Below are 12863 nucleotides of genomic sequence, written 5' to 3' on the forward strand. Positions count from 1 at the left end.
TTTTGTTTTGCTCATAATTCCAAAAAAATTTTTTTAAGTATTTTCAGGTTGAATTAAAAATGAATTTTTTCAAAATTTTCATGGCAACCAAAAACTCATTTGAGGTCAAATGAAACATTTTGTCGAGACAAAATTGTTTCATTTTGCTTCATTCATTTTTAAATTTTTTAAAATGTTTGTAAAAATAAAATGAAAGGAAATGTTGAAATTGAAGGCGATTTCAACCCGAAAAATTGAAATGTTTCATTTATAAAATGTGGAAAGGAAACATTTTGATTTTTGGGGATTTCCTCCTCTCCCTCCCCTCCCCACCAACTGAAACAGTTTGGAGGAACCAACATGAACTTGAGGAACGTTTCAATGGCGCTGAAGCTGTTGCGTAGGCAGAAACAAGTTTGGGGTGAAAAACCTTTCCCAGTTCTAGCCGGGAAGGGGAGTGGGGTCATCAGCCCTTAAACTGCTTTGCTGTTGCCCTGTATTGCCCACTTGTCTCCGCAAATGAATAAAAACGGAAAGAGTCTTTCCCATCTCTGCCGTAGATAATGGTTTCTGGTAAAAGCAGCGGAGTGACCCTGCAGTCACTGCTTCCCAATACAGAATACAAGGTGATGGTTTCTGCTGTCCATGACACAGGAGAGAGTGACGCTGTATCCACCACTGGCCAAACTGGTAGGCAAATCAGTAAGCATTTACCTTTGATGCGTTGCCTTTTATCCAGAGATCTCCAATAATTTACAGAAGTGTGGTGCTGTCATTACCCCTATTAAGCTGTGGCTTGGAAAGAGTAACCGGGAAATGCAACGTTAGAAGTTAAAGGGCCAGAGACCTATTTGGCCAAATTAATCTCCGGGTAACTCTGTGGAAGTCAACAGAGAGACTCCTCAGATTAGTTTCACCCTGGAAGTATATGAAGATTTACTTGCTTGTGTAGGATAAGCAGTTTACATGTAGGGCAGGCCTTTCAGAAGGGTTGGTCACCCTTTTGCAGATGTAATTTGCACAGAAAGTTGAACTGTGGGTATAAATCTGAGTAATACAAATGAAAATATAGATGTAGCTACCAGTCTGTGTTTGCAAATCAGATAGTTAGAGATGCATGTACTTGGATATACAACCGCGGTCCATTCTGCAGGCACAAAAATGAGGGTGCAACATTTACAGGGTACAACTTGTGCCCTGGAAAGGGAGCTAAGTCCTCAGCCCTTTTGCAAATTCCAGTAGGAAAGTGAACTTCTAACCTCTTTAAAAAGGGGAATGAGATTGGAGACAATAGGTCCCCACTTGGAACAATGTGCCCATTTCCTATCACGTTCCCAAGCTATTGTTTCCAGTCAGAAGGGAGCACAGGGAAGGTCTAATAACCATGAACAATAGCGAGCCAAACATCACAGTCCCAGAATCAGGACTCACAAATGCATTTATTCTTACAGCTTCTGCCTTGGCTAAACTGCCCTCAGCACAAGGCTCCATTCCCGTCAAAACAGAAGGTAAGTCACGTGGGAGAAAGCTGAAATTCACAAGCGTCCTCTTGCAGTGGCAACTCAAGCTGTTGGGGCTTAGCACTTCAAGTAGGACTGGGTGTAAGTCATTTCTCACACCATGGAAGATGATGCAGGGGACATGTATCTTTCCAGCATGAGTCTAATGTAAACCCAGCAGGTGTAGGTGTAACCTATGCCTGATTGGTGTGGTGCTCTATCCCCCTCTGGAGATTGAGGAGCCTGCTACAGCCTGGGCTAAGAGACATGTGGCTTTTAGCTCATGCATTAGAGACTCATACACTAAGCTTCAGAGGACCCAGGTTCCATCTCGCCTATGAATGACCGGGCTCTGTCGGCGTTACAAGTGAGGGCTCATCTGGAATTTTAACTGGGAAGACTCTGAAGCTTAAGACGCACTTCCCCAGCTAGGGGAAGTGTGTGCAGGCTGTTCTGCTGTTTTTTGAGATCTGGGTTCTCTGAAATGCTTTTGTTCTGAACAAATGACACTTTGCTTTAAGGAGGCTGTTTGGTCGCTGATTGGCACTGTCATTGCCCGGGGAGAACAGAACTGCAGGGGCTGGAGGTCAGTCCGACCTGCTGAGGTGGTCACACTTGATACACAGGGGACTGGAACCCAGGGCTGGGTCTGAGAGTGGGAGAATTGTGTGATTCCACCCCAAGACAGAGGGATGGCTCAAGACCTAGAAGGAGCGCTCTTAGAGAGAGCAGGAGGGTCACAGGTGGAACTCACCAGAAACTGATCATTTCAATAGAACCCTATTCCATTTCTTTATCGCACAGTACTGGTTCTAATCCCAGGTCTACAGAATTCTTCCAGAAAGAAAAACTTGCTTTATGTGCATGCAAACCAATGTACCTCAAAATAATGGAGGCCAGTGGAAAATGTCAATTTGGTTTAGTACCTGATGTCCATAGTCCCAGAGCCATCAGACTCACAGCCTTCAGGTCACCCCGGAGTGCTATGGTACCAACCGCCTGTGGCTCATACTTGGTGGGTGAGAGGGGTCACAAATTAACACAGTGAGCTGGGCTATTTGCCACGGGGAATGGGGAGGGAATGACCAGCTCCTCCTACCTTTTACAGTAGTCAAGAACTGAAAACTGGAACCCTGCTTGTCTGGTGAGCTGTGAAATGCCATATGATGTAGTAATAGCAACAGAACGTTTATAATGCAACCTTAATGTAATGAGCTGCTAAGATGCATTAAACTAGTGACCTAAAAAGCCATTTAGGAAATAGCCAACCTCTCAAGTGTGCTTGATTTTCAGGGACATCTCTGACTTTCAAATATTTTCCTTGTCCCAGTTTCATTTGGCATCCATGGCCCTGGGATTTAAACAGCAGCAAATAATTGAAAGTAACATTCATGCTCTGTTTTCTAAAACACTGCCATACGCAAACCACTTAAATGGGGAGAGCACTTTGTAACTTGTCACCAAAGAGCTTTTGATTCTAGTCCTTTGTCCCTAATTTATATGAGTAGCATCCATATATTTCGCTCTCGCTGCCTCAGGGATGTTATAAGATTGAGCAGAGAATTTCCTGAAAAGGTGAACGGCAAAGGATTGCCATTTTTTTTTTAAGATTAAGTTTCAAAGTTTGATAACAAATGAATAAAAATGAAAGAATGCACTTAAGTCCAGATTTTCAGAATTACCTGGACATGCATAGTCTTTGTGTGCAATTACCACAATTGCATATGCAGCCATGGCAATTGCATATGCACATTTTGAGTGTAAATGCCTGCACAGATTTTGTGCATGTGGTTGTTTATACTAGCTTCTGAGAATCTTGTCTATGCCACTTAAACATGATGCAGAGAGGCAAATTTTGCAAAGATGAAATCTCAGCTCCATGCTCAAAAATGGTTGGGCAATTGTGTTCCTTTGTTTTGCAATGCAGTTAGAGCAATCATTTATGCAAACTGGGCAATTACATATGCATTACATGTTTAGGTATCCAGACTACAACTAACCAGAAATATCAAAGAAAAAGCCCATTATAACGACGTTTAAGACCACAATGGGCGAGCAGTAGTAGAAGATTGAGTCAAAACAAAGTTATGATGAAGAGGCCTGCCGATAGAGGACAATCATTTCAAAGGCTTGAGTGATGAGTTAGCCATGCAAAACCTTGCAAACTTCCATATTTGCATGTGCGGATTGGCTAAGTGCATATGCAGCTTCTTGTCATAGACCCAAGTTTGCATGGAGTACAAGTTTTCAACCAGTCTTCAAGCTGTTGAAAATATGGCCCAAATGTATGCTGTTGGATTGCTCATAAGTGTAATGATTATTGCTACCATCAGGCTGGGCCCTGGCCTCAAGGAATTGACCATATTGTAAGTATATGTGCGGTATATGTGCCAAGATGTCTACACAGACTCACTCACTAGGTCTTTATGTGCTTTCCATTCTGCTGCAGACCACAGCCATGTCTGCTCTATTCCTGTAATAAATTGCCAGTTTGGTTTCCATTGGGTCTCACGATTTTTCCCATTTTTTTTCTCCTGCAGCTTGCCCCACTATCAGTTCCACTGAAGGCTCTCTGCAAGGTACCTTACTAGTTCTCAGTCCCAGGTGGGCTCTGTCATGAATGTGAAAACACTGTCTGATCCTGACTAATCTTTAATCTTCGTCGCTGTTACGAAAGCTTGCCCGGCACACATTCATGGCATCTTCCCCACACCCAGAGTGCTGTTGCCGAGCCGGAAAGTCTGATGCAGGAAACCAGGGAGAGCTCAACAAATGTCTCTACCAAACACCTTCATTTCCTTTCCCTTTCCCCACCACATTGGGCAACAGAAATACATTTCCCTGTTGTACTCAGTATCTTATTTCATCCATCCAAGCTAGGTAGGTAGATTTATGCACCTCAGCTCTCCCATCACCCACCTGTGTCAACCTTTTTGGGGGAACAGCTAGTGGTTAAGGTTGGGAATTGCAAAGCCTCATAGGAAGTTAGGCATCCAACTGCCTTTGCACTGCAAGGCGATTTGTGAGCCTAATGCACTTAGGCTCCTTCAGTAACCCCAGCCTGAAGGTTTTCCCCTTTCCCTCCCCCAAGGTAATCTCTGCAGGTTGTAAAGGATGTAGACATGCCCAGGGCTAGTGTCAGGACTCAAATGGTATATATTTAACTAGGGGAACTCTACTCCCCGTTTATCCTCTCTATACACTCTAGGACGCATTATATATAGTTTGCAACCTAGGAAGTGACTTGTACTGCCTATATGGCAGCCCCAACCCCACACCTTCCTAGAGAGATCTAGTGGTCAGGGCTCCAGCCTGAGATTCAGAAGACCTGGTTTCAATCCCTAGCCCTGCCAGGGACTTAGAATCATAGACTATCAGGGTTGGAAGGGACCTAGTCCAACCCTCTGCTCAAAGGAGGACCAATCCCCAGAGATATTTTTGCCCCAGATCCCTAAATGGCCCCCTCAAGGATTGAATTTACAGCCCTGGGTTTAGCAGGCCAATGCTCAAACCACAACTTCTTTGAGTCGCTTAAGGGACGACATTTGAGCTGGGAGATGTGATTCCCAGCTCATGAAGACATACCCACGCTAGCTCCTGGTTGAGCTAGCACCTAAAAATAGCAGTGTATCTGTGGCTGCATGAGCCACAGTTCAGGATAGCTGTCTGAGTACATACCCAGGGGTCAAGCAGTGCTCGGGGGAGCCATCCATGGTGCTGCTGGCACAGTGCTATTTTTAAGTCATCGCTAGCTAGGCCGGAGCTAGCGTGGTCAGCTGGAAATCACTCCTGCCAGCTCAAACATAGCCATACCCTTAGTCTCTCTCTGCCAGAGTTCCGCAACCATGAAAAGAGAATAATGATAATAGGACTTCTCTGCCTCACAGGCGTGTTGTCAGAGACTGTGAGGTGCTCAGAACCTCTGGTAAAGGGGGACAGATAAGTATCTAAGATCCCATATACTGCCCTGTTTGACCTCTCTCCCCACATTCCTGCAAGACTACTCAATCTGTGTACAGACTAATCAAGCCATAATACCCAAGCAAACATTTATTTGCCTGTATGTCTCTGTAACTGTCTTGCATGATATAGGTGATTCATCAAAAGAAATAGCCCAGTGCCATTGCTGTTTCACTGGTGGATTAATAATATGGTTATAACTGTAATTTAAATTTTGCTTTTAAACATTGTTATTATATTTGATATACATTTTAATGGAGGTGATAATATGCCAATCCCAGGGTTCTTAAATCAGAGAGAAATGGGTCTGAAACCGGTCAGAATAATCTGATGAACACTTTAAATGCTGCATAATGACAATGTGCATTAGAGCATCCCAAATGCAAAATACCCACCAGAACGAAGATCCAATCAGTAGCCCGTGGTGCTGAGGTGGGAGAGCACAGATTGAAAGGGAAATGATATGATGAACTAGTCCCCCCTTCTCTTTAAAACAAACTGGCTATTTCCCCTCACCCTTCCCAGCCTGCTGTAAAAAACCACCCGAGTGCAAGGTCTGCTTGTATTAAAATCTGAAATAAGAAAGTGACTCATGGAGCTTTAATGATGAGCTGGGAAAGAGAGATGAAGCTGCATGAAGCTGGAGATGAGATGTCAAAGATGTCAAGGGAAAAATCTTTGTAGACCGCATAAGGCAGGGTCACCTCTGGGCAGTTGTTGAAAAATGATGAGAGAAATGGAAATACTTTACTTTACCAACTTTCATGGCTCTCGCACATGAGAGGATACATTTTGCAGCAGAGAATAACTCTCTCTTTTTTCCCTTCCGTAAGCAATTACTGGAGAGAATCCACTTCTTTTATGATAATATTTGGCATCAAGTTGAAAAGGCAGAACTCATTATAGCTTGTGTTTTTTTCAGAGCAAATTTTTTTAGTTTTTTTTTCATTTTGTAGATTTTTTTTTAAAGTGCCACTCTTATTTATTAGGCCTTGCTACAGTGGCTGAGGCCTTTGTGAGCAGTAATTAATTCATTCCAGGAACAAATAACCCAAATATATTTTTAAGGTTCCTAGGTAAATACAGTCTGTCACCTATCATTTATAAAACTCAAGGATGTTAAAGCAAGGAAACAAATAGTGGATCTTACACTGCTCACATAGTGAACAAACATATCATTTTTCTCAAATGTAAAAAAATATCATATTTTATCATAAAACAACCTTAACTCTGCTCCATAATAAATATTATTCATTCATCATTTATCTCAAAATTAATCTTTTGGTTGCATGGCCAGTTCCTAATCAACTAGGCCAGTGGTTCTCAAAGCCGGTCTGCCATTTGTTCAGGGGGGTTCGCCGCTCCAGGCCAATGGGAGTTGCAGGAAGGGCAGCCAGCACATCCCTCGGCCCACGCCGCTTCCCGCAGCCCCCCTTGGCCTGGAGCAGCGAATCGCAGCCAGTGGGAGCCGCAATCAGCCAAACCTGCGGACGCGGCAGGTAAACAAACCAGCCCGGCCCGCCAGGGGCTTTCCCTGAACAAGCAGCGAACCGGCTTTGAGAACCACTGAACTAGGCAACGCTCCCTTCCAGCTAGCTCACTCAACCTCTCTGGGCTTTTAATTATCTCTGCTGAAAAACATGTCTAATAATAATTCTTTGCACCTGCCTAGTTAGTTTTCATCTGTGGAAGTCAAAGAACATCACAGGGGTGAGCACTGCTATCTCCATTCAGCAGGTGGCCTAACCAACACAGATCTGAAGCATTTTGTATGGTCTAATGAGTAGACAAAGGTTGACCACTTCAGGGATTAGGTTCTGTTCCCACCAACTCTGCCACAAACTTTCCCTGTAACTTTTAGCAAGTCGCTTAGGGCCAGAGTTTCAAAAGTGCTCAGCCCATTATTCCAGATGGGTAGAATTTGCAGTTGTTCCCAGAGGCGGGAGCTGGGTTCTGGGCACTTTGGAAAATCTAGCCTGAAAATTTTCTGTTCCTCTGTTACCTGCATCTGGAAAATGGATCTGTGAATATTTCTCCTAAGCCAAAGTGGCACTTTGATGAGAAACACAGAGGATCCAAGTCAGAACACTGGCACAGTATGGAGCGTGTTTTGATCAGTCTGATGATTAGTTATACCTGCTAGCCTTCCTTCTTATTGGAATGCACTTGCCCTTGTTGAAAACAAAGCTCAACCATTGCTCAGGCAGATCCTTTACAAACCATTGTTTTCCCTACTGTCTCTAAGTGTTTCTTTCTCTGCCCTTCTCTGGCTGCTCCAGGATTTGACATGATGGAGGTTTTTGGACTGGTGGAAAAAGAATATGCCTCCATTAAAGGAGTGGCCATGGAACCATATGTGTTCAGCGGGACCCGTACTTACACTCTCTTCAGAGATATTCAACTAACCCAGAGAACAAGGTAGTTTGGGAAGGTAGCTGAGAACCGCATTGATTCCAACAAGAGTTTATTCTCTGTCTGTTGCATAAACATTGGCTCTGGTCCACACAGTGAAAGGTATTGACTGGTGGGGGTGGGTATAGACACTGGCCTAGTGAACACTCAACTGGCAATTTCCTAGTAAAAATACCATGAATGCTAACCCCACCCTAGTGAAACCAAAAAGAATGCAAAGATTTTTTTCCCCCCTTAGAAGACATGTATTGTGTGCTGATTCATAAATCAACCCCTGAATTGCCTCAAGATGGATCACATGATGGGACATGTCCCATAGGAACTTCACTGAATACAGTGGGGTGATTGGGGTGTTGAGTTTTTGCAAGGTCAGATTTTTAGGTGCCTATGGGGACCTTCCCTGTCTTAGCTGTGTGCCTTCAATATCACTGCTGTCCAGAATTAAGTGCTCAAATACAGCATGTGCTGACCAGAGAGTTCTGTTTAATTGCCCTCTGTTGGGGATACATTTAATTCTTTCCATGACTACTCCTCTCCTCATCCACATGCACTTAAAAGATCAAACTTCGAGGCAAAGCCTCAGCTAGAAACATGTTTGGGGCAGGACCTTTTTAACCTCTTTCACCCTTTCTCCTAATGTTCCTGGTTTGCAGTCCAACAATTACTGTTGTAAAATACAGGCTCATAGCTGCACTGGGCAGCTTGATTTTGATTGACAGGAAGGATTAACCAGTGACTTTGGAATGTGACTTCACTGTGCACCTCGTTAATTAGGCTCCTTCTCACAGTCCTATGCATCATCATGGGTCAACTTTCCTTCCAGGCAGCGCCAATGACCCCAGTAGCATTATGGAGTATAAATCAGGGGAGATTGGATTCTTAATAGTCAGTTTTATTTTATTTTGAATCGTAATTACTACAGCACTGGGATCATTTTAATCTTATTTAAAGAAGCAAAGCTTCTTACAGTAAACAGAGTAGGGGAATTCAGAAGGCTCTAAGTATTTAAAAAAGCATAGATAAATCCATTTGTTCAACCAGTAGGAGTATCAGATACACAAATATGCCCTTCCAAGGACATTATATCATTTAAAACAAAACAAAACTTGATGTTATGTTTGAAGCAGTCCTGAAAAGATGGTTGAAGAGTTGTGTATCTACTCATGCAAATGTGGCCCATGCAGATTATGAATGTATCTGCAACATGGCTAATTTTGCTTTCTTCATTCAGTTTTGACCTATGCCTTTTGAGTGATATTTGCATGCAGTAAGTGCTTTGTAACAAGTTTGGAACAGAAGTCTGGAAGAGAAAGCCAGACTTTCTCAGGACTCCATGGCTGGACTTGTTACAAGTCCTCTCACGGGTTTCATTTTTGAGTCCGAATTTTCACAAGTGATCTTAGTATGGCTCATGTGTCTTTTTTTCAAGGGACTTCTAAGTACCTCTATCAAGGCCTGAAGATCTTCCCCTAGTTTTCTACCCCATCCATCACAGCCATCATTCATTCTTCTTGACAAGGAGTTTTGGATAGGACTCTTTCAGAGCCTATCAAAGTAGCTCATAAGCTACCAGAAATTTCTCTTTTGAATGATGCAAGGCTGCATTCACTGTCTCTTCAGCATTCCCTGACCCAACACAGGGAGTGACAGATTGACCATGATGACTGGACCTGGACCTCCCTTGTCATGCTATGATAAGGCCACAGGGATGCCCTGCACATGCAAAATTCTGCATGTGCTTTTAAAACCCGAGAGGAATGTACAAAATATGGAGCAGATTCTCTACTGGGGTAAGTCCTTCAATTTCAACCGAGTTACAGCAGCAGAGGATCTGGCCTACAAATGAGCCTCACTCAGGCTATCATGCCTCGGTAACATCACTCTGTCTGTAGCTCAGAACTGTTCTGGTTGTCAGGAAGGTAGAACATAAGCCCCTGGCATTCATTATCATTAGTCACTGAGCGACTTCTGCTTATCTCATTCCAGTGAAGTGCTTCTCTCTGGGATTCCGTCTGCGCACACCATCAGCATCCTCCTCCGGCTCCTTCCAGAGGCTCCCAAAGAGCCCTTTGCCGTGTGGCAGCTAACAGATGAGGACTTCCAGCCACTCCTCGGGGTTATACTTGACTGTAAGGTTTCATGTAGTATAGATCAGATTCAGGTATTTGAAAGAGTAACAGAACCAACTTCTATACTCAGTTGGACAATTTTATTATTGAAACTTGCCAGTGTCCAGCATGAACATTACAGAAGCTATTGAAATAACATATGCAAATGTTTATCTGTATAGTTAAAAACCCACTAAAAACTCTAATTTTATTTACTCCATTTTGCAATATATTCTTTACTTTGACCATTATTTTCCTTTTTTGTGCTTTTATAGCTTGACAAGTATTAAATATTTCAGTATGTTTAAGCTTATATATTTCTTCAACATGCTGTAGGTGAAATCAAATTCTATTTTAATTCTAAGTTCTTATTTGTCCTATTTTCCCCTGTAGCCAGTAAGAAATCCTTGACCTATTTCAATCATGACTACAAGGCTGATTTACAGGAAGTCACCTTTGACCAACAGGAAGTGAAGAAGATATTCTATGGGAGCTTTCATAAGGTCCTTATCAAGGGAGGGAGTAACTTAGATCATTATCTCACAAGGGCAGGCTGAGAAAAAATGCACTCAATATATATTATTTGTACTGAAGAGTGGTTATAAGAATGTTCTTTAAAAAGTCATTAGCAAATTGGCCAACCTCTTTGTGTTGATTTGCAATTGTAAGGAATTTTGAGTCATCCCATATGAAAAATACATATTTTCCAAGTATTGAATATTTCTTAAAATGCATTACATAGTTAGATATACTTAAAATACATGTGAGTATACGAAATATATCCACACATTAAAAACTTGGCTAATTGTCATATTTAAAATGTAATATTTGGTGGAAACATGAAATGCTATATATATATATATATATAAAAAACGTATGTTGAATCATGCGCTTCCTTTTTAAATATGAAATTTTGCCAGTTTTGTACAGTATAAATATTTGATATATTTTCATAAAAACGCTTTAGCAAAGATATAACCACCCTGTGAAAAATATGTCTTTTTCTCCATAAGGGATGCATTATAAGAGCTAACATAGTAGCTGATTCAGTTCACTCACTTTGATTTTAATGTTGCCCTGATATGTGTCTCTCAACGGATCTGTTTACTGGAGTGTATGCATGTCCATTTATGATGCAGCGTGGTAGTCCCAGTGGTGCATAGCATCGTACTCATGTAATTGCACTATCCTTTTTTCTCTGGCTGTATAGTTGAAATGTCAACTCTGGTCCCAGCCATGAGAAGATTTAAGCTTTTAAATAGTTCCTTTGAAGTCAATGAGACTACTTATGGCCTATTGGCCTTAAAGTTAAATGTATGTTTATGTCTATGCAGAATCACAGTCTAAATGCAAAAGAATTTGCGAGTCTTTGCCTAGTCCTGGTGCACACTGTAAAATCACCCCTTGGTTCAGCAGAGGGAATCACCTACTCATGAGAGGCAAAGGACTGGGAATGGCTGGCTGTAGTATGAACTGGGGTTGAGGTGGATATGCCTAATAGTAGGTGTTTGTGGGGGACATGGAATAAGCTGTGAAAGAGCTGGACAAGTTAGGCTAGCAGGGGGTTACAGGTCAGGGTGTCAGTGCCCTGGCCATCCCTGTGCAAGGGGAGCGTGCCCAGTGGCTGACTGCTCTATTCCTGGCTTTAACTGGAGTCGCCGGTTTCTCTTCCATACCCGTCACTTTCTTCCTCATATGAGAGTAAGAATTAAAAAGGGAAATGTAGGAAACAGGAAGGTACTGAAATAAGGCAATTGGGTATGTGATAGACCCACAGTTTGTCATGTGGGCACAGCTATTCACTCTGCTAACCCATAAAAAGGTGAGTTACCATGGAGCACATTCTAAGGCAATATAGCCAGTGGATATGCACAGGGGTCTGGGACTCAGGAGGCCTCGGTCCAATTCCCAGCTCTGCCACTGACTTGCTGGGTGACCTTGAGCATGTCTCATCCCTTCCTGTGCCTCAATTTCCCCATCTGTAAAAATGGGGATCATGATACTGACCTCCATTCTAAAGTGCTTTGATCTCTAAAGATGAACAGCGCTAGATAAGAACTAGGTGGTGGTATTATTCCCAGCTGAAGTGCCAGAAGCAATCATTTTTTAAGCTCAAAGTTGAGGGCACCTGGCAGATTTGTCAGAGGTCGTTAGAAATGAGGCTGTTTTTTGCCTTTTGATTTTGGGACAACAATTTTACAAAGCAGTGGAAAACAATGGCTTTTTGTGGCGCATCCTTCATACATGATCCATAAAACACTTTTGCAGAGATCAGTCCTAACCTGAATAGAAGGGGGTGGTTGTAACAAGATTTCATGAAGAGAAGTAACTCTGTGTTCTGGAGGCTGGAGAGGAGGATGGTTAAAGATAGATGGGGGATTTGGAGACAGGGAGAAATGAGGGGGAAATGGTAGAGAGCTTGGGCACTGTAATTTCTCACCGTGTAAAGACAGAATGTTCTTTTTTCTATTGCACTCCCCAGAGCCTGTATCTAGGCAGCAGGCACTCCTTAGGGGATTGCCTCAGCCAGAGTAGGTAGTGTTTTATTCCTGAATGCTTCTTGCAAGAGGTCGGAAGAGTGTCTTCCCTCCCAGGACCTTCCACGGTGACTTTACCTTGCAACAATGCAAGCCTTGAACGCTCTCGTTAAAAGCCCAATGTATTCAAGAGGGAGTAAAAGGAAGCTTGGGCCCTGCCTGGCAAGATCTCAGCTAGGTAGGTGCAGTTCAGATCATTATGGAAAAGAAGCCGAGTCACATTCACAAAGAACTCATCATCTCAGGTCTGCTGTCTCTTTCTCCTTGGCCCCTCACCTTGGGTAGTTTGTCAGTGAGATCGCCTCTGCCCCACAGCTGACTGCCATCCAACCTGGCTTCTTGCACGGCTATACAGGTTTCTGTTAAAT

General features: G+C 42.8%; 1 protein-coding gene across 4 annotated transcripts in view; it reads left to right on the top strand.

The window, feature by feature from the left end:
- The window catches only part of COL20A1 (collagen type XX alpha 1 chain), a 97626-nt gene that overhangs the window by 54516 nt on the left and 30247 nt on the right, over nt 1-12863 (top strand). For 3 of the 4 annotated variants that reach the window (XR_005588011.1, XM_039499485.1, XM_039499487.1), the window contains exons 20-25: nt 540-681; nt 1431-1487; nt 4019-4057; nt 7718-7856; nt 9837-9979; nt 10352-10461. Coding sequence is in view for 3 of the 4 variants with exons in the window: in XM_039499485.1 (XP_039355419.1) it covers nt 540-681; nt 1431-1487; nt 4019-4057; nt 7718-7856; nt 9837-9979; nt 10352-10461 (630 nt within the window). In the remaining variant the exon portion in view is untranslated. The remainder of the gene's footprint in view (nt 1-539; nt 682-1430; nt 1488-4018; nt 4058-7717; nt 7857-9836; nt 9980-10351; nt 10462-12863) is intronic. The other variant, XM_039499486.1, reaches the window with a different exon arrangement.

This window comes from Mauremys reevesii, linkage group 13, assembly GCF_016161935.1.
Source record: "Mauremys reevesii isolate NIE-2019 linkage group 13, ASM1616193v1, whole genome shotgun sequence".
In the NCBI taxonomy this organism is placed as follows: domain Eukaryota; kingdom Metazoa; phylum Chordata; order Testudines; family Geoemydidae; genus Mauremys; species Mauremys reevesii.